The 22581-nt window shown below is 42.4% G+C and overlaps 1 protein-coding gene across 10 annotated transcripts in view; it reads right to left on the reverse strand.

Moving 5' to 3' along the window:
* Nucleotides 1-324: 324 nt before the first annotated feature.
* Nucleotides 325-22581, reverse strand: part of ACSL1 (acyl-CoA synthetase long chain family member 1) — a 71486-nt gene continuing 49229 nt past the window's right edge. For 8 of the 10 annotated variants that reach the window (XM_019025440.3, XM_063705677.1, XM_055384890.2 and 5 more), the window contains 16 exons: nt 21650-21749; nt 21250-21428; nt 18621-18653; nt 18439-18490; nt 17857-17930; nt 15171-15248; nt 13095-13229; nt 11384-11518; nt 10654-10749; nt 9595-9667; nt 7909-7997; nt 7149-7265; nt 5098-5241; nt 2544-2645; nt 2360-2431; nt 325-1990 (listed from right to left, as the gene is read on the reverse strand). In XM_019025440.3, coding sequence (XP_018880985.1) covers nt 1850-1990; nt 2360-2431; nt 2544-2645; nt 5098-5241; nt 7149-7265; nt 7909-7997; nt 9595-9667; nt 10654-10749; nt 11384-11518; nt 13095-13229; nt 15171-15248; nt 17857-17930; nt 18439-18490; nt 18621-18653; nt 21250-21428; nt 21650-21749 — 1620 coding nt within the window. In that variant the 3' untranslated portion in view covers nt 325-1849. The remainder of the gene's footprint in view (nt 1991-2359; nt 2432-2543; nt 2646-5097; nt 5242-7148; nt 7266-7908; nt 7998-9594; nt 9668-10653; nt 10750-11383; nt 11519-13094; nt 13230-15170; nt 15249-17856; nt 17931-18438; nt 18491-18620; nt 18654-21249; nt 21429-21649; nt 21750-22581) is intronic. The other 2 variants (XM_055384892.2, XM_063705678.1) reach the window with 1 other exon arrangement.

Genomic DNA, 22581 nt, shown 5'->3' on the forward strand with positions numbered 1-22581 from the left:
CCACAGAATCACCAGTTACAGCCAGCGTCGCCTGAAATATATTTTCCAGCAAGGAAGCTGCATTTTCAGGACCTTCTCTGTTATTCACACCATGACTTTCTTTTCCACAACCAGTTAGGACTTCTGCCACAGACAACCCGGTGGGAGGCTCGGGTCAGTGTCTGTCAGTGCCTGAGGCCAGCTGAGTTAGAGAAGGGTGACTAAGAAGAAAAGGAGACAACCGGGAAGGATTCCAGGCCCAGGGCCATTCTTGCTCTTCGCTTGTGCACATTACGGGCTGTTCCGAATATTAAACATGACATTAAAAAACATGCCTCACTCACCTGAAATGCAGAAATATTTATTTTGGTTTCCTTCATTGTTTTTGGAAATTTTGTTTTGGTTTATAAAACATAGAAATAGCCAACACTTAAAGCAAACATTCAAAACCCCAAGGTGACAAATTATTGACTTTTTGTGCAATTAAGAATACATATATGAAGTTAGGCTACCAAATAGTGTTATTACAATGACAATTCTTTAGTGCAAGCCCTGTTGTGCTTGTATATAATACATGTACTCTCACATACCCCAAAACAGCTGCTTTAAATGTACAAATGACAGCTCAATTCAGTCAAATGTGGCAAAGACTCACAATAAAGTGAACTGCTGTTAATTTCCCAAATTAACTTTAAAAAATCCCTGGAGAAGTGAATCCCAGGAAATGAACTTTCCAGATTTCTACATCCTAGAATTTTGGCTTGTCAAACACATTTCATAGAAATCAGGTAGCATTATAAGAACATTTGCTTATTACTGTCCATTTCAATAAGTACTCAAGTATATACTCCCTTAATAGCTTTAAAGAAATGCTTGCCTGAGAGTTTATTTTTTGGGGAAAAAGGCAAGTTAATCCCAACATGATCTTTTGATATGAAAACCACATTAAAAATCTGTTGGCCTTTACACAGAGTGAGTGGTTCAGTGAAGATAAAGTAGACAGTTATTCAGGCGTCACAGCTGAGCATGGCTGATCCAGGTAACTCTTTCCTGAAATGCTTGTCTTCACTATAGAATCTAAGGCAGATTTTTAAATAACCCCTGAAAAAGGATGGAGTGGGGGAATCAGGCCTGGAGAACCGAGTCCAAGAGCATTCTGCCATGAAAGAGAATCCACGCGTTCTGATGAGCACCCATTTGCCAGAGGCTCCTTATCTGCATGGTTCTGAGTTGGATCTGCCCTCCCGCTTACTGGAAACCTTATGCTCCAACAGAAACCACAGGGGACTGAAGAAGAACATGAGTTTCGTAACCCTTACGAATCAGAAGGGTTCTGTGAATGCCTGTGAGAAGGGACAGTAGCAGGGATTTAAAAAGATCTCTGGTCCGCTTGTGAGATTCTCCAGCCAGGACAGTTGTTCTTATTTTTAAAGGGAACACTTCCCTCTAGTGCACTGTACTCTTTAGAGCAGCAGACAGCTGCAGAATTTGCAGCAAGTAGCAGACATCTCAGAGATAGCAAAGTCCTAACCCCTTGATTAGAAAAACAGGGAGACAGAAGATTTAAAACCCACTTTTTAAACTGAGGAAGTCTCAAATAACTTAGCACATTTATAGTATCCCCTTTACAATTTTTAAGGCTCATTTTGGAAAGTGTGTATTACCATAAACATGGTCTGCAACACGAGGTGACTGTAAGGCAGTGTTCTGTTTCCTCTAGCATTCCTATGAGAAGAACCCCGAATGGACAAGTCAAACACGAACGCTTCCTTCCCTACACTTGCTGTATTCAAAATTAACAACATGAAGGCCATCAGCAGGAGAAGAGACTGTGGAACTGTGCCATTTCCTCTGAGCTTTCTTCTTCACACTAAACCTTGATAGTGGAATAGAGTTCATCTATCTGCGACCTGAAATAGTTCCGCAGCTCTGGCCTTTTCGCCTTCATTGTTGGAGTCAGAAGGCCATTGTCGATAGAAAATAATTCAGGGTGCAATGTGATGCCTTTGACCTGCCAATAAACAAGGCAGTTAAAAGAGGAAAAAGGACACAGGCCACCGGTCTCAAAAGCACGTAAGCCTTGGAGGGGATCAACACTCTCCAGCCATCCAATCCATCCTCTCATTTCAGCCAAGCTGCACCTTCTCAACAAAGGACAGGCGTCCTATTCTTAGGATAGGATTCGGGATCATATTCTGATGTCCAGGAAAAGAGAATAAATGCTTTTGATTTAAAAACCTTTCCCCTGTCAAACCACTCCATTATTTATTCCTCATGTATGTCTTTAGGTCACCCCATATATTTATATAATCTACCTGTAAAAAAATCTTAATGGAAAATTTATTTTACAGGAATTCACGCACTCAGATGAAGGTCATACCTGTTCAAATGGTTTCAGACCAGAATCCTTCCCAAGTCTCACCATATCTTCGAGGATAGCTTTTTTGACATCCTAAAAGGGTAAGAAAAATAAATTACTTCCTCTGTTGGAGGTCCCTGAATATCTACAGGTACATTTAATGCCAAGTTATGACGAGGACAGACTGGACCCTTCAGAACCTTACCTTATTTCTGCACAGTTCCTCAAACGACCCTTCAAATCCTCTCTTTTGGGCCCAGGAACATAATGTCTCAACATCTGGTACCACAATTGCAATGAGAAATGCCTTTAACACAGACAAATGAGTTATTACATAGCTTGATCCAAATGCTCTAAAATAGTGGTTCTTTATTTTTCCATCTCGTGGACCCCTGCGAGAATATGATGAAAGTTATGGCTCATCTCTTCAGAACATACTACCCCCTTCCCCCAGGAGTTCACTCAGCCCAGATTAATAACTCCTGGCTCTAAAATGTGGTAAGCATCAGGAATTTTGCAATTAATGTTTTTAAAAAACCACTGGAAATACCAATCTAACAAATCTCTAATTTGTATTTACTTTTATATACTTATTTTTTAAAAGCAGGGTCAAATAAACAAGGTGATGGATATCAGATAACTGCTTTTTAAAAAAAGGGAAAAAAGGAAGCCTGTCTCATGCTTGTAATCCTAGCACTTTGGGAAGCCAATGGGCATCACTTGAGGCCAGGAGTTCGAGACCAGTCTGGGCAATATAGTGAGACTCCATCTCTACCAAAAAATTGAAAATCAGCTGGGTGTGGTGGCTTGCACCTGTAATCCCAGCTACTCAGGAGGCTGAGGTAGGAGGATCCCCTGGAACCCAGCAATTTGAAGCTGTAATGAGCTATGACTGCCATTACACTCCAGCTGGACAACAGAGTGAGACCCTATCTTTAAGAAAATAAATAAATAAAATTTATATAGGTTCATTTTTAAAGAAAAATCTCTAATATCCCATTCTTTATAATCTACTAACAATAAAATTAAAAATCAAAAGAATGAGAAGATTCTAGATCAAACGAAAATAGCTGCAATCTCAAAGAAAAATAAGTGCATTCTCTTATAAGAAAATATCCTAAAATAATTTTAAAATCTAACAACTTTTTCTTTTTTTTTAAATTATATTTTAAGTTTTAGGGTACATGTGCACAACGTGCAGGTTAGTTACATATGTATACATGTGCCATGTTGGTGTGCTGCACCTGTTAACTCATCATTTAACATTAGGTATATCTCCTAATGCTATCCCTCCCCCCTCCCCCCACCCCACAACAGGCCCTCGTGTGTGATGTTCCCCTTCCTGTGTCCATGTGTTCTCATTGTTCAATTCCCACCTATGAGTGACAACATGCAGTGTTTGTTTTTTTGTCCTTGTGATAGTTTGCTGAGAATGATGGTATCCAGCTTCATCCATGTCCCTACAAAGGACATGAACTCATCCTTTTTTATGGCTGCATAGTATTCCATGGTGTATATGTGACACATTTTCTTAATCCAGTCTATCATTGTTGGATATTTGGGTTGGTTCCAAGTCTTTGCTATTGTGAATAGTGCCGCAATAAACATATGTGTGCATGTGTCTTTAATAGCAGCATGATTTATAATCTTTTCGGTATATACCCAGTAATGGGATTGCTGGGTCAAATGTCTAAAACATCAAAAGCAGTGGCAACAAAAGCCAAAATTGACAAATGGGATCTAATTAAACTAAAGAGCTTCTGCACAGCAAAAGAAACTACCATCAGAGCGAACAGGCAACCTACAGAACGGGAGAAAATTTTTGCAACCTACTCATCTGACAAAGGGCTAATATCCAGAATCTACAATGAACTCAAACAAATTTACAAGAAACAAACAAACAACCCCATCAAAAGGTGGGTGAAGGATATGAACAGACACTTCTCAAAAGAAGACATTTATGCAGCCAAAAGACACATGAAAAAATGCTCATCATCACTGGCCATCAGAGAAATGCAAATCAAAACCACAATGAGATACCATCTCACACCAGTTAGAATGGCGATCATTAAAAAGTCAGGAAACAACAGGTGCTGGAGAGGATGTGGAGAAATAGGAACACTTTTACACTGTTGGTGGGACTGTAAAGTAGTTCAACCATTGTGGAAGTCAGTGTGGCAATTCCTCAGGGATCTAGAACTAGAAATACCATTTGACCCTATTTTCCAAAAGGTTAATTTTCAGGAAACCAGATCCTCTCTTCCTTGGCATCATCTGTCCAACATTTTGGCAAATACCATACATGTTTCACTGCAATACTGATTTTGATTTTCAACTTTGAGTATTCTTGGTTCACAACCACCATTTGCTCAAAAATGATTAGGAAGCATATCATCAATAGGCTGGGTTTAATATGTTTGAAAATTGTAAACTTTCTCATAACCCATGTCAATATTTTCTTTCATAATTGGAAACATATATTACCCATGCCCCTGTCCCCCAGTATGTTTATCCAACCTCCCCTTGGTACATCAGACCTCTCTAAGTAAAATAAAAATGTGGAAATTAAAGAGAACAAATTTTTCTGAGTAGGAAATGCCAAGCAACAAAAATCAGTAACAGGTCAATGATATTCTAGCAGATTAGACATGAAAGCCAAGTGATAGGCATCTCAAACTTCCAATCACATTTAAAGCCCCTGGAGTACCAGGCAATGGCAATGTCTATGCAGCAAGATTCAAGACCCAGAAAGCACATACCTGCAGGCTTTCTCCGTGGACAAACACCTGAGCAACAGGCTCACTTCGCACGTAGATATTTTCAATCTTTTCAGGGGCTATGTATTCTCCTTGTGCCAGCTTAAATATGTGCTTTTTCCGGTCGATAATTTTCAAGGTGCCATTCTGTTGATCAGAGGGGAGGGGGTTATGAATGAGCTGATGGCTGGTTTCCAACCAGGATGGATCCCAGTACAACACTGAAAGGTATTTAATACACACTATTGATTAATTCTAATAACATCCCACAGAGGTCAGTTATGATCCCACTTTACAGAGAGGAAAACTAAGGCTTAGAGAGACTGAGGAACTTGTCCAAGGCTATTTGGCCAAGTGCAGAGACAGAGAAGGGGTCCTAGAGCCCGTGCTTATTCAGCGTCACCACTTGGCACCACTGACTGGTCAACACTAGCAAGGCTTTGCTCGCTCATTTAGCCTCCTGTCTGAATTAGGCGCGTACACATCTGGCTCACCAAGTGACTCAAGTTCCTTAAGAGCAGGAACACAACTTTTCCTTCCAAAGTGCTCTGCACAGAGTAAGAGTTCAAGAAATGTTTCCTACACAAGGGCCAAATTCCTGTTTTCTTCCTCGATGTCTGGAGGGGTGCTCTTGGCCCTTTGAGAAGAGTGAGTCAACTGCGGAAGTGCTCTACCATCTCTGGACCAGACCAGCCACATCCCAGTAGTGCCGTAAGCAAAACCCTAGTCCCACTTTTACCCCATCCCCACCTCGGGGCCACTCTCATGCCTCCAAAAGTCATCTGGAGAAAGTGTCTAGGGTTCTTTTGTTCCACACCAGTTCTCCATTTTCAAAAGGAGCAAACCAAGGTCCAGAGAGACTATGGGATGTGTTCGTGAGTGCCACAGTAGAATTGGAACTGACACTTAATCTCTCTTGAACCGGAAGAGGGGGACTTAATTTAGCTCTAAATAGTTTGGGTATTGCAAAATCTGAAGTAATTTTGGGAGGTATTTTTCTAATCAATACAAATTCCAGAGAAATAAGCACCTAAAATCTACAAGAATCTGCCAATGCACAATAATAAAAATTATATTTGTAATGTTAGGGCTTGCAATCAGCATCATAATAACTTCAAAACAGCAGGTTACTGGTCAAACCAACAGGTAGGACAGGTCAGGCTTCTTGCACAAGCTTCTCACTCTTAAGATAGACTCTTCAGAATTTCTCTACAGTAAATGGTTCTGAGACTACATTCAACTAAATTCAAGGAGTTCATCTAATCTGTGAAACACCCTATTTTTAATGAGATGACAAACCTAAGAAACACATTTATTCCCAAATCCTTACCCATCCTACATTGCTGGAAGTCTACCACAACTTCCCCCAGATCTTATTTAACTGAGGCCTCAACATCACGGCTCAGTACGGATATTGTAAAAAAGCCACTGTCTCTGTGTATTCCAGTTGAGAAGCAACAACCAGAATTGATGTCAAGCATCAAAACGGGCCGGGCGCGGTGGTGGCTCACGCCTGTAATCTCAGCACTTTGGGAGGCTGAGGCGGGTGGATCACCTGAGGTCAGGAGTTCGAGACCAGCCTGGCCAACATGGTGAAACCCCGTCTCTACTAAAAATATAAAAATTAGCCAGGTGTGGTGGTGGGCACCTGTAATCCTAGATACTCGGGAGGCTGAGGCAGGAGAATCGCTTGAACCCGGGAGGTGGAGGTTGCAGTGAGCCGAGATCACGCCATTGCACTCCAGCCAGCCTGGGCGACAAGAACATGATTCCGTCTCAAAAAAAAAAAACCCCCAAAAACACAACAAAGAAACAAAAAAGCATCAGAACAAAACATATTCGCTGAAGTGAAAGTGAAAATCCAACCAAGGATGCTAAGTGTAACCCTGTCCCCTGCAGGAAATGGAACAGTCTACATCATACCACTCACCAAGGAGGAAGCGAAAGAGAAAATTCAGGGTGCCACTGCCACATGGCAGCTGCACAGTAGATAAGACATTTTCTTCCCTACAGTGGAACGGAACTGTTTGTGACCTGAGGAGGCGGCAACTTACTGGTAACCATTTTCCAATGTCCCCTGTGTGTAACCAGCCGTCTTTGTCCAAAGCTTCTGCTGTTTTCGCTGGGTCCTTCAAGTAGCCCTGAAATACATTTGGCCCTTTCACACACACCTAAAGAAAAGAAGATCATCAGTGAACAGCATTTACTGGGGTTTTTCCAGAGAAAACTGGTGTGTGCATGTGTGTACGTGTGTGTCTGCCCCAACCTTTAGGTGGAAGCCCTAAACTCCAGGATGCAGAGGGAGTTACCAGAGCCCCACCAGGGTCTGCGAGGGATCTCCAGTGCCCCTACTTCCCTTCCTGAATTACCTCAGCTCTGGCCAGTTTGTAGGGCAAATGCTTGCCCTAGGTTCTGGCTCAAAGCTGTTGGAAAGCCCCGCAGGGGATGAAATCATTTTTAAGTAATTAGGCTTCCCATCCAGTAGCCAGCAGCTCACTAATAGGTACCCAGGGCAATCAACAGGCAGGACCTTCGTCCCAGGAACTGAGGCCACCGGGCCTTTCTTTGCAGGCTCTTGAGCCCAAATCCCTATGAGGCCTGGCAGAGGAAGACAGGCATCAGTGTCCCTCCTGCCCACTCCCCGAGAGCTGAACATAAATGTACCCTCAGAAAGAAGCCTGGCAGACTCCAGGATCACCAATGAAGTCAAGTTCAATGGCTTTATTGAGCTGTTGGGAAATACCACAGCATTCTCAAAGGCCAGCGATCACAGGAAACGGCAGCGAGGGAAAATGACTGACGGTTTTCACTCACCTCGCCCTCGCCCTCGGCAGCCATGTAATTCATTTCTTCCACATCAACAAGTTTTATCAAATTGCACGGCATCGGGGCCCCAACATGGCCTGTATATTAAATAAGCAAATGGTCATTCCTAAGGGAACTACTCATAACCTCAGGTCAAATTATTTTGATAGCAAACAGGATTCCACATAAGAAAAACGGCTGGGATAAACTTCTGATTTCTGCAATTATAGCCATTCTCTTCCTAGTATAATTTAAGAGAGTCTATTCTTAGACTAGGGAAGAACATATTTAGTGTCTTCAGGACCTTTTCCAAGTGTGATGCTCTGAGTTATTTATGAGTAATTTGGCCTCTATGTGAAGGTTCCTACAACCACCTGGAAGCAGCCTCTCTCAAACCTTCACTCGGCTTCCACCCTCCGATCGCTCCCACCCATTACTTGCACTCATCTTACACAGAATTCTTAGCATCCTGTTCTCTGTAAGAAGAGAGAACATATGCAGCTTTGGCAAACCTCACGCACCACCTGGTTCTGATCAACACGGCCTTTATTTCCTTGCGTATGAAGAAGCATGCCTTACAGTTTTTACTAAGACGGGACAGTGCTTATTTCTACAGCTAACTTAACTCTCTTGCCAAAGGCTGTTAAGACTGGGCTGTCTTTTCCAAAAGCAGCAACAACAGACATTAGATATGTTATATATCACATTAGATATCACAAATAATTCTTCCTATGTTTTAATAATTTGAGCTTCTAGAGATCAGTATTCCAAATTCTCTGTTAAGGAAACTGAGGTTGAAAATTAAACAAATACCATAAAGAAGATTCACAGACTGTCTGCGTCAATTCCAGTAGAATGATGTCAGTGGACAGTGCTAGGTTCTAGAATATACGTTACTAAATGGTGCTAAGACTTATAATACTCCAAATAAGCCGGGAAGTTTATTTATCACAGTGTAGAATTTACTACTCAGGTGACACAGAGGAAGCACAGAAGCTCTGCAGTCAGGCCGGGGTTGAAATCCTGGCTCCAAAGCACAATGCCGCGTAAATTCTCACACATCATTCATGTGTTACTGAAGCAACAATCTATAATTTCCTCTGAGAAGTATCAGAACTTATCTCACAGGGACGCTGTTGGGGTTACACTGACGTTAGGTGCATCCTAAGCACCCATCACAGAGGCTTACCCATGACAGATGCTCAATTATTTTTGTTTGTCCTCCTCCTTTTTCCTTTTGAGAAAAGACTCTTTGAGAAAAAGGACTTGTATTTATTCCTATCGGTAGTCCCAACACCTAGCACAGCACACAGTACAAATTTAATAACTATTTGTTGTTTGAAATGACCAGCAAATAACGAGACCCTACTCAATTACTAGGAAGCTCTGTTGGGCCAGACACTCTCAATCTGGAACACAGGGCCCCTCTCAGATGTCACTAGTAGAGTCTAGGCAAGTCTCTGCTGCCACCAGCTTTACAGTCAGATCCCCAGCGCCACCCCTCAGTTGCAGGAGGTGTTCTCCCCACAGTGCCCTGACTTACAAGAGTGTTTGCCCCCGGGGCCTAATGATCAGAAACATAGCACTTTTGTTTAAGATGGTTAATGAACCAGTCAGTGATTAACCCAATTCCAGACATACCAATAACCCAGGATGAATAACAAAATTCCAAAAAGGAGCCTCCCACAGCCATACCTGCGGTCCAGTCTCCAGGCATGGTCAGGCAGCACCCGGCAGTGCACTCGGTCTGTCCGTAGCCTTCATAAAACTGGGGCACCAAGAGACGCAACATTATTAAGGAGAGCACAATCACACCTTTACTGGAAGTGCACAAGCAATGAAGTCTCACTAACTCCCAAGTCATGGCTGACTGGTGAAATCTCATTTCAAATGGTCTGTTCAGTAAGTTCATTCAATGGTCCAGTGTGCTTTATGCCAACACCAGCTGTCACCCAGGTACACCTTCTATTTAACTTCCTGTGGCCAAGCGAGGGAGAACCCCTATGTGACCCAGCAGCAGTGAACTCCCTTGGCCAATTCACAGGACATGTACCCCACACATGCCCCGTCTGCCACCAAATCCTCCTTTCTCCCTTTACTACAGGTTGTCAGCATGGTGTGCGGCTAGGCTCATCACCCGTGACCCATTCCACAGCTGCATACCTGCTTCTAAAGGTTGTCTTGCACCTGATCCTAGAGAAAATTCAACAAATGGCAGACACACACATTCCCCTGCCTAGGGTAAAAAATATACATATGGTTGCTTCTCCAAGCAACCTAATAATAACATATCTTCCAAACAAACATAACACACACACACAAAGTAGGGGGTGGGAAGGATAGGGGTGATGTTGGTGAAAGGACACAAAGTCTCCATCAGGAGGAACTGGTTCAAGAGCTCCATAGCACCACGTGGTGACTACAGCTAACAACAATGTATCATATACTTGAAAACTGCCCAGAGGGTAGATTCCAAGTGTTCTCACCACGTGGGAAAAAAAAGTATGGGTGGTAAGACACATGTTAATTAGCTTGATTTAGCCATTCCACAATGTTTACATATTACATACATCAAAACATCATGTTGTACGCCATATAGATACGCTTGTCAATTAAGAACACACACACACACACACGCACACACACACGCACACACACACACACACAGACACACAGAGTACAGATGACTTTTGGTGCAGAAGAGGACTGGGCATCCTAGTGTGGGAGAATCAGGCGCTGTGACATCCACCTCACCTGACAGCCCAGGGCTGCTCTGAGGAACGTCAGCACAGTGGCAGACACTGGGGCCGCTCCTGTCACCATCAGCCGGACTCTTCCGCCCAGGCTCGACTTTCAGGGAGGGAGAGTGGGAGAAGGTGAGGGTTACACACCTGGAAGTCGGCGGCCTCTCCGCCAAGGAGGCCTGCTTGGGACCCCGTTCCCTAACCCATAGCTGCAGGCCACACGGAGGCCACACGGAGAACTCACAGCCCTCACGACGACAGCACAGGGCTACAGTTTGTTTCCACCCGTGACTGCCCTGTTCCCTCCCAACGGGGATGGAAGTCAGCCCCACCTCTGCAGAAGCTATTTCAGGGAATTAGAACACGACTGGGCGGATCTGTGGCAACTACCACAATTCTGGCCTTCTGGGGGGCATGATATTGTTACATGTTATCACTCATGCTTGAAAAATTACCTCAAGAGTGACACGCTTGTTCCGGAAAAACGCAACAAAATGGAGAATGAGAAAGGCTCCACTACCCTGACTCCTTTTCCCCCTAGATGGCTGCAATACTATTGATCTTAGAAACTGAGGCTTCCTTAATGGCTTTGCCTTAGTTTTTAAATGTGTGCCAGAATTAACAAAAACATGTTATTCTCTCCCTTACCTTCATCTCTCCCTCTCACAAAAAAAGCCCTCCCAGAACTCTGAAAAGCGAAGTCGGTTTCCACGGGAGCAGTGGCTGTGAGTCACGTGTACCTGTACTTTGTGGAAGATCAGCCGGTCCCACAGGCTGTTGTTTCTGATGATGCCGCTGCGAAGCTCTGCTTCTTTCCTCTTGGAGGCAAAGTCCAAGAGCCATCGCTTCAGCGTGGTGTTTGCTTGTCCGAAAATCTAATGAGGCAAGACATGAGAAAGTTTTCACACCTACTAGGATGGCCAGAGTCAAAGAGTGTGGAGAAATCAGAACCCTCACACACAGCTGGGGAACACAAAATGGCACAGCTGCTCTGACAGCCTGGCCGGCCCTCTAACGGCCCCACATGGTCAGCACAGGACCAGCAATTCCACACCTCGGTATACACCCGGGAGCAATGGACACATACATCCCCAAATGCCCATCGAGTAGGAATGCGTAGGCCAGGTGCGGTGGCCCACGCTTGTATTCCCAGCACTTTGGGAGGCTGAGGTGGGCAGATCTCCTGAGCTCAGGAGTTTGAGTCCAGTGTGGCCAACATGGTAAGACCCCATCTCTACAAAAAATACAGAAATTAGCCGGGCATGGTGGCACACGCCTGCGGTCCCAGCTACTCAGGAGGCTAAGGTGGGAGGACTGCTTGAGCCCTGGAGGTGGAGGCTGCAGTGAGCCATGATAACACCACTGCACTCTAGCCTGGATGACAGAGAGAGAGACCCTGTCTCAAAAAAAAAAAAAAAAAAAAGGAATGGATAAATAAAATGCATTATACCCATACAGTGGAATACTATTTGGCCGTTAAAAGGAATGAAGTGCTAATACGTGCTACATGGATGCTTGTGAAAGACGCCAGTCACAAAGGAGCACATATGGCATGATTCCATCCACAGAAAAGTCCAGAATAGAGAAATACACAGATTTAGAACACAGATGAGCGGATGCTGAAGGGTGGAGGGGGTCAGGGAGCTGATAAAGAATAGGTAAGGGTTTCTCTTGGAGGTCATGAAAATGTTCTAAAATTGATTGTAGTGATGGCTGGAGAACTCTGTGAATGTACTCAAAACCTTTGAATTACACACTTTAAATCAGCAAATTATACAGAGTGTTATATGTTGATAAAGTTGTTCTTTTAAAAAGAACCATTAAAAACATAAGAAGGTTCTGAGAGATAACAGAAGTCCTGCCTCAAAATAAAGAGTAAGTGAAAACTCTTTCTGGAGATTGCTCATGCCCCTCGCGCCTGGCCCTGGCTGTGTGGTCCACGCAATGATACCCAACGCAGAGGGGCTGGTGTTCTCTTGGGCTCTGCTGTGGCTTAGTCACTTCTTTCAGTGTGGCCAATTAAGTAATGTTTTACATGTCCATGCAAGGAGCTTTACAATGAAGAAAACCATTTCATAGTTACTATTCTTATGTGATCCCATTAGCAACTTTTGGAGACAAACAGTAGGAGAGAAGAGGTAACAGTCCATGTTACGCATGAGGAAGCAGAGGCTCAAAGTGTTTATTGTAAAAATAAAATGACCTCCCACATTATGCTTGTGTTGTGACCATGGTTTACAAAGTGTGTTCATGCATTTTCTCTTATAATCCTTATCAGCAACTCTGAGAGGTAAACGCATTCTAACTTTACAGATGAGTAAACTGAAGTTCTGCAAGATTGGGAGGATTGTCCAGGGTCATACAGATGGCACATGGCACAGCCCAATTCAAGCCCAAGCCCCTGCGTCCAAGTCAGTGCTCAGTCCTGGGACTTCGCTGCTTGGAACTTACTCGGTCAAACATCCGGTTCAGCAGTCTTGGAACCACGGGGAAGACAGTGGGTTGAAGCACCTTGAGGTCATCCATGAGCAGCCTGATATCTCCTTGGAAAAATCCAATTTTAGCTCCATGACACAGCATTACACACTACAGGCGTAATGGAAAAAACAAACATTTTATCACCACAGCAGGGGTTACACAACATATGGACAACATCCAACATTTCAGTTTTCGCATTTCAGGCCAGTTTCCAGAAATCTTGAATTTCCTAAATATAGGTAACTTAAAAAAATGTGCATTTACTAGTCATTGTACAACATGGAAATGTGGTATTTCTCTTGGTTATCCTGAAGATACGGGACTCAGTAAAAAACCAGGCTATGTTGTTTTTAGTGATGACCACAGAGGTTCTACTCTTTTAGTGCGGTGGTAAGTATCTGTTCAATGAATGACATGGTATTACATATTCTAAATATTTTTAGTGGCTGGGCGCAGTGGCTTACACCTATAATCCCAGCACTTTGGGAGGCCGAGGCAGGTGGATCACTTGAGGTCAGGAGTTCCAGTCGACCCTGGCCACGTTACGGTGAAACCCCATCTCTACTAAAACAAAAATTAGCCGGGCTTGGTGGCGGGTGCCCATAGTCCCAGCAACTCAGGAGGCTGAGGCTGGAGAATTGCTTGAACCCAGGAGGCGGAGATTGCAGTGGGCTGAGATTGTGCCACTGCTCTCCAGCCTGGGCCACGGAGGGAGACTCTGTCTCAAATATATATATATATATACAGCCTTCCAGAAACTTTACATTTAATTTATTCTCAGAATAAAAACTTAACTTCTTGCCTAGAGTCCAAGTTTGTTAAAGTCTCACTTTCTTTTGTTTGAACCTAACTAGAAGTTTCTGAAAGGCCACCAAGTATGATGAATTTGTGACACCAGGGTATCTAATATCAGAGTGGCTTGCCATTCAGCTAGAATACACTGCATGATTGTTTTCCTGTCTAGTACAAACCATGCTGGCAAGCCATATGGACCTGACAGTTTGCCTATTTTAAAATTTAAAAAGAAAAGATTCAAAAGATGACACAAGAGAAGTACAAATGTTCTCTGTCTTAGAAGCAGAAACCACGAGAAAGGTACACCATGGTTCACTGTTTAACAATTACAGCTCAGAAAGCTTTTGTTCAGTGTGGCCTGCCTTCTAGGCACACCTCTAAAACTCGTTAGGTACAGCAACTCATGTGAGATTGCTTTATAAACCCAGAAGATCCTGAGGTGTGCAGGAAGTAGAAGGAATAGATGGCAGATGGGATCTAATCGCCTTCGATCCTTTGGGATGAGCAAATCCGACAGGGCAGCTGTCATCCAAAGCATCGGCTGATAGTCACCTCTGTCTCCAACACAGCAGAGGGCACACAGCTAGAGCTCAGTAACTACTCACTAAATGAATGAATGGTGCTCATTGGTTTTTCCTACAGCATAAAATTCAAAATTGTCAAAGAAGGAAAAAAGGTGGTTCTTGGTCAGTTCTAAAATTAGTCACACAGTTGATTACAGGGAGCCTAGGCAAAGGTCAACTCAAGGATCATCCCCTTTTTCCAAGGGCACTTAGAATATTGCTGAAAAAATTAGTCGCAAGCCAACTTGTGCATTAGGAACAAGCACAATCAAAAATAGAGACTTCTCACAGAACGGAAGCCTCGCTGGGCTTTGTAGAACTGAATTAATAATGACTTTACCTTTATAGTTGGTTTTTCTGGACCCATGTCCACATTAGTATCCTTCAAAAGTCTGAACTCCTAATTTTAAAATGAGTGATTAAATTCCAGTATCCTGTTCATACTCAGAAAAAGAATTTATATTCTTTCAAATAATCTGCACCATTTCTAAAACGGGGCTGAGCAGAGAATTGTCTATAGGGATGACAGTCCGCACGCCACACTTACCTTCAATAACTGTTCATACATGTGAGCAAGTGGTAAATATGAAATGTGTGTGTCACTGGCACTCAAGGGAAGTGCTTTCTGTAAAACACAACAACTTAGCAGAACATACACAAACAAGCAAGGAAAACAAAATTAAATGCCTACCTCTACAACTCTCTCAAACATATGGGCGAGAGGCAAGAAAGATATCAAAGTATCATCTGGGCAAGGATTGACCGTATTCTGTAAGCAAAGACACCAGCAAGGCAGAAAAGCATTAAGACTCCCAGTGAAGGGGAACATAGCACACCGGGGACTGTTGTGGGGTGGGGGGAGGGGGGAGGGATAGCATTAGGAGATATACCTAATGCTAAATGACAAGTTCATGGATGCAGCACACCAGCATGGCACATGTATACATATGTAACACACCTGCATGTTGTGCACATGCACCCTAAAACTTAAAGTATAATAATAATAAAATTTAAAAAAAAAAAGACTCCGAGTAACCTTCCATTTTATTTCTGAGCACATAGTACCTCAACACTGAGGAGAAACAGCTTTTGCTTATGGTCTGCAATTTCTTCTCACCAAAGAATAAAATGAAAAACAAGGGGCATGGTGGCTCACGCCTGTAATCCCAGCACTTTGGGAGGCCAAGGCAGGCAGATCACTTGAGGTCAGGAGTTCAAGACCAGCCTGGCCAACATGGTAAAACCCCATCCCTATTAAAAATACAAAAATTAGCCAGACATGGTGGCACATGCCTGTAATTCCAGCTACTCAGGAGGCTGAGGCAGCAGAATTGCTTGAATCAGGGAGGCGGAGGCTGCAGTAAGCCGAGATTGCACCACTGCACTCCAGCCTGGGCAACAGAGTGAGACTCTGAATCAAAAAAAAAGCAATACTTTAATTATTCAAATAAAGTGGAAGTCACTCCCAATGACAAAGTAAATCCACTTCAGGGCTTTAATCAAAACAAGGAAAATTTTGCTCAAATTGGAAGGTTAAGGGATTATATGCTCTAATCAGTTAGTATTTCATCACTACAGTATCCTAGTACCCAGCAAGTTCAATTTTACCTTAAGAAATACAGGACCCATTTCAACATAAAATTGCATTTTATGTTGTTAAGGGAAAGGAGGAAAGAAGATAAAAGAAGGCGGATTTCCAAGGTCCTTAGAGTATTTTGAGTTTGATCAATATTTTTAATACCTTAAAGCCCTACTTTACATATCACAATTTGTTTAATGCAACCTCAGATCTGGCACCCAGGAATTTGCTCTCCTATAAAATGCTGATCATGATGGGTCCACAGACAGATTAAGTTTGGACATCTGGTTTCCCTCAGAATGGGCCTTACTTAGGGCAGGCACAGTGAGGGTTTGTATAGAATATTCATGTTATTAACATAAAGAATTCTGGCCAAAACAGAGGGTGTGCAACAGCAGCTGCTGTCATACCAACTAAGAAATGAGGGCATTGTCGTTACCTAGGGGATGATATACCAAGTTCTGAGCCATGCCCCTTCCTTTCCTAAAGCTGGGTCACCCTTAATAATAATGTGACAATGGATGAAAGCATCAATCCTGAGCAAACACAGCAGCCCCAGAAGCACTGGATGTGGGCTGAGCATGCTATAATCTCAGCTTGATTTTATTCAAGTCTGACAGGCATCCCAAGTAGTACTTCTCAGGATGAAATTGTTATATTAATATAATGAGAAATCAGACTCCATTCTATCTATACTTTTCAACTTTCTGACTTAGAACAAAAATATTGTCCATTATCATGATTAGACATCTTACAAAGCTGAGAAGATACTGATATTGTAATTGATTTGATATTGTAACTGACTTTAAACAAAGTTCTGTAATCATTTGCCTGAATGAGCCACCAATGCATTTTAAGTTTTCTTTGAAGGCCAATTAGGAAATTAAAATTTCACTTTGGTAAGGTACTAAATGTTGAACTCTGTTTAGAAAGTATGCACCTTTAAAAAGGGCATTTGGAAAGTGTGAGCCAAGTAAAGTAAGTGGCAAGATCCCTCAAAGATCAGTTTTCTGCAGCCACCAAACATGTCCATTCCCCAAAGCCATTAAGCTCAGGCTCCTGCTACAAAAAATCAGAGCTACAGAATACTTCCAAAGAGACTGCAAAAGCCAATTATGTTAAATGTAAAAAAGAGTATAAGGAAAAGGCATTATATGGTTCAATAAGCACCTTTTTAAAAGGCAAGTTTGGAATAGGCTGTTGGTGTTATGGACTGAATCACATCACCCCCTTCTAAATTCGTATGTCAACATCCTAACTCCCAATGTAGATGGGGCCCTGCTGTGACTGGATAGACTAAGACACTGGATAGTAAACTTTAAAAGTATGGGAAATTAGCTGAAGTGCAAGGCTTTACTACTTCTAGTGCAATGGAAGTCACACTGACCACAACAGATAATAATCATTCAAAAACTTTTAACATATCATTGCCAATTTAAAATAAATTATTTCCCAAATACAGGGACACTGGATAAAAACACAAGAGAGTCCATCTCTTCTCTGTCCTTTCTTGGACATGTTTCTAGGGCAATATCCAAATAGAGTTTCTCTATATAAATGTTGCAGTGAACTTCATCTGTCAATTCACCTTAATTATCATAAGGCAAGGGTTGGCGATTAGGTTCAAAGTGAAAAAAGAGAGAAGGTGGACTTGGGCCTAAAGTTCTGACCTTACCCATATGTCACATCGTTTCTAAATGCCACATGGACCTAACACAGTGGTGCCACCTTCAGCACTTTCATTCTCAAGGACTAATGTCAATCAATGAGGAAAGATGATGACATCCCAAAAAGTTACCTCTGTTGCTTTCACAAAAGCTGAACAATCGCTCACTATGTTTCGATGAGTGACCATTGCTCCTTTGGGGTTGCCTGTGGAGCACATATGAAGCAGAACAAAGTTAAAGAATGACAGAAATGAAGGAGGCCCAGAAACCTCACATAATTAGGGCCTCAGACACCTCTACTGTTAGATATATTGTGAAAGCCAAATGTTGAACACTAAATTCCTAAGCAACCTGCAATCCTTACACTGACTTATCTTTAAAAACCTTTATTAATATGGGCACATTTTAAAGGGTATATACGTAGTCATAAGAGAAGAAAAACCAGAAATTTTCTTCCTGGGAGCCACCGATATAGTCTGTCCTAGGAAGACAGGTGAATCTAATATCACCCTCAATAAATGTTTGAGGAATTATCCGGCACTCTTGGACTCCGAGAAGATCTTACAGAGCAACAAGAAGCCAGCACTTGAACCGCTTCCTTCTCTTCTGCTTTTGGTCCGTCTACTGTTAGCTGATAAGTCATCCAAAAGAGGTAGGGGAGAGTCCAGACCAATGGCTGCCACATGTAGAAGCAATTCTATCTCAAAACTCACCTGTAGTTCCACTTGTGAAACAAATTACTGCAAGATCTTCAGGTGCTGGAGGCTAAAGAACATTAAAAAAAAAAAAGCTGGTATAAATCAGAACAGAAAAGAGAACTATAAGCCACAAGGTACCAGGCTAGATATTGAAAACTACAAAGAGGACAGAGCAGGGTCTGACACGGTGTGCTTACCTTGGGATTCCGTCTGTTGGCTCTTCCCAGGTCCTTAATTAGAAGAGAAAAAAAGTCTTAAATGGAAACGTTTTCTAACTGTAAAGGATAAGGTCACATCGAGTCACTTAAAGCTGGCTTTACTGTGGGGTTCATTCACACCTGGCTCGAAAACAGCATAATTTTCTAATTAAGGAAACTATGGCGGTTTTAATTAACCAGAACCAAAATATTTATTCATTGTTCTGAGAAGCCATTTTCCAGTTACCTCTTCTCTTACATAAAACTACATAAACAGTATTAGGACTGGTCTTTGAAATAGGATGTATTAAAAAAAACAGCAGCCAAAGTCTTTACCATGCATTTCTGGTCCCCACTTCCACTTCTTATTAGGGCCTTTAATAAAGCCCTGTTCTTAACCATAACGAGATACTGCAGATACTCCGTAGGTTCCTCAAATCAGAGCACAGCACTACCTCACCCCCACATTCTGCACAACTGACATCTGCAATCTGGGAAGAAGAAAAATCAATCTCTGCTCAATTGAAATGCTAGGCATTTTGGAGAGGCTCAAATATCTCCCCTCGTAGAGTGGAGATAGGATTTGGGAGCCCCCAATTATAAAACAGGCCACAGCAGACCCTCTAAGACTTCTTCCTGAATGGACTTGAAGGTTAAGAATGACAGACGCATTGCGCGGGGACAGCATTTCCCAGCGGCAGGCTTCCAGTCACTACCACTGATGGGGTTCGGTTTACTGCATTAGGGCAGTCTTGGTGACCACTTTAATATCTATTAATTTTAACAAATGAACTATTTATATTCTTTTCCTATTAAAACGGAACAGCTTGAATGAGGATATGGAATGAACATGCCATTGAACACGCCATTGAACATGTTCAATTCACGTGGAAATGAGATGGGTGTGCTCAGGGCTTAGTGAGTTTCTGCCCAGCATACATTAAGTTTTCAATCTTAATTACATTTTAAATGATGTAGTGACAGACCACCGATTAAGAACAGGAACTAATATATCCAATTAGAGGTCAGCCAAAAGCTAAAGCAATAATTCTGTACATTTTTTTCAAAATAACCTTTATTAGCTCCAGATTTCTACTTGTCTATTAAAAATTCTTACATAACTTCTGGAGATGCCCAATTCTTCAAAAACTGATGTTAAATAAAATAAAGCACCAGTTACATACAATTTGGCTCTTAATTTATTGGGAACAAACATTATCCAAATTAGTGCACTGTTGCCACAAAAGTTTCACAGCCTTACATCTGTCTTACAGTATCACTTAGGAAAAATACTGCAATTATTATTATTTTTTGAGATGGAGTCTCGCTCTGTCACCCAGGCTGCAGTGCAGTGGCGTGATCTCTTCACCTTTTGCTCAGAATATTTTTAAAAACTAAGTATAGATCATATTAAGCAGGTAAGTGTAAAACAATGTCTTCTATAAATTAATATTTTAATATAAACTTTATATTATAGTCTTCAATCATCTAAATAATTTTTAAATTTCAACATTACTTCTTTATCATACAGCAGTCAAAAAACACCAGAAAAATTCCTGCATCTGTGGGAAGGTAAGGGAAAAAGAGATTACATTATAGTAAAACAGGGTTAAAAGTAAAAAAACAGAAGTGGGGAAACACTAGGTAAGAAGCTATAAAACCCCAATTCAACAAGGAAGCACCCGGGTCAGCACTTGCGGAATCATGTTCGATGCTACTGAGAGAGAGAGTTGGGCAGGGGCGCACCCACGCACGAGAGAGAAGCTTCTGTTAGAACACTCGCGCTTCCCTGTGCCTACTGGGTTCCTCAGGAAAGATTCTACAGATCCTTACTTATAGCCTCAAATTCTTTGTAGGAGGAGGAAAACTACACATAAAAATTTAAAATCCTATCTATAACAGTTTCAGAAAAATATTTCTAACACCTTCAGAAAGAGAAGAACTGACTCTGTTTTCCTATGACTTGTTATGATATGTATATGAAAAGATCTTCCTCCAGCCATGTTCCTTGGATGGAACTCTAATCCAAGTCCAACTGACGGGGATCAACTTCTTATATCATCTGACATCAAGCACCCAAGCTGAGCATGGACCACGCTCATTCTCCTGGAATGGCTGCCTTTAAACTTGTGATTGGTATGACTCTTAAAAGAGTCAATATGAAAACAAACCAAATCAAACATGTATGTTGGAAATTCACCAAGACTCTCCACGAGCCATCCAGGGAAAAGAACGATGAGGCTGATTTCTATATTTGGCTTGGCATTAGAGACAAATTAGTAAGTAAAAGGCATTAAAGCCCAAAGAAGACACAGAAACTGAAAGTTCCACCTGCCTGAAGCTGTAATTCCCATTTCTGGCATTTCCGGGCACAGCTTGTCAGTGCTCTGGAATAAATATTGGAGTGCTGAAAGCACTTGGGTAAGGTGTGATGTGTTAACACTGGGCACACATGTAGAATCCTTTTTCCAGCAATGAGACAGAAGTTTCTGCTCTCTTTCATGGGTTGCGGAGGCAACCGGCCAGCGCTGGGACTGCACGATAGCACTAGATAGCACTGGATAGCACGTGTGAGCCAACACGGCCCCAGGGAAAGCCTTCAGAGAAGGGAAGGAGGCGGGGCACTCACCTCCATCGCCTTCATGCTGGTGACTTCCACCCCACACCTCTGGCCTCGTTCCACCAGTTCACTGCCGTAGGCATCCATGACAACTATGATTTTAAGGCCTGGTATTAACTTATTTTCTACACCCTCTAATAAGAGTTTGGCCTTCTCTGGCTTGTCAACAAAAACCAGAGAGAGTTCAGCTGTAAATGAAGAGATACAATGAAGAATAAGCTCTGGGATGTTAGAAGATTCACTCTGTCATATCCAGCACAAGGATACTTGAAGTACTACATTCTTTGAATAAAAAGGTAGATATATATTTACATGTAAAATCTTTGTCAAATCAAATGTAAGCAAATGTAAAGTCACTGAACCTAACCAATAACTATGCCAATAATCCAGGCAAAGATCACAGACGTACCTTTGTTGACTATGTACGTGATGGCTTCATTTCCAAGGGTATCATAAAGTGGAACGATCACCATCGAATAAGCAAAGCATCCTTGTTCAATAATCACCCACTAAACAAACAGTAAAGGTCAGGGAGAGAAAACAGGATGTCATCATGTAATCAATAAGGAGAACAATACTCAAGAGAGATTCAAAGTGAAAACATTTGACGCAGCAAAATTAACATCTGTGTTAGCTACTACTCTGTGCCAGGTGCTGTAAGGGATTCAGAATGAGAACAAAACACCTGCCCCCTTCTTAAAAAGAAATTAAGGCCAGGTACACTGACTCACACCAGTAATCCCAGCACTTTGGGAGGCCAAGGTTGGGGGAATCAGTTGAGCCCAGGAGTTCAAGACCAGCCTGGGCAACATGGCAAAACCCTGCCTCTACAAAAGTTATCTGGACATGGTGGCACACACCATGTCGCAGCTACTTGAGAGGCTGAGGCGGGAGGATTGCTTGAACCCAGGAGGTTGAGGCTGCAGTGAGCTGTGATCACACCAGTGCACTCCAGCCTGGGTGACAGAGTGAGATCCTGTATGTATGTATGTATGCATGTACAAAGAGAGGGAGGGAGGGAGGGAGGCAGGGAAGGAAGGAGAGAGAGAGAGAAAGAAAGACGAGAGGACAGAGAGAGAAAGAGGAGAGATTAAGACAGAAAAGAAAAAAGAAAGGAAAGGAAAGGAGAGAAAGAGAGAAAGAAAGAAAAATTAAAATCTGCCTGAAGAATTGAGGCAAATATGTTAAAAGATAATTAGCAATAATTATCAGACAGGGACTGACTCAGAGATAAGAAAGCCCACCATCGGCCAAGGTAGCTACAGATGCTACTGGGAGGGTGTAACTGAGATTGCCTTTGGAAAGAGAAAGAAAGAGAGAGAGAGAGACAGAGACAGAGGG

Source organism: Gorilla gorilla, chromosome 3 (assembly GCF_029281585.2).
Source record: "Gorilla gorilla gorilla isolate KB3781 chromosome 3, NHGRI_mGorGor1-v2.1_pri, whole genome shotgun sequence".
Taxonomy (NCBI): Eukaryota; Metazoa; Chordata; class Mammalia; order Primates; family Hominidae; genus Gorilla; species Gorilla gorilla.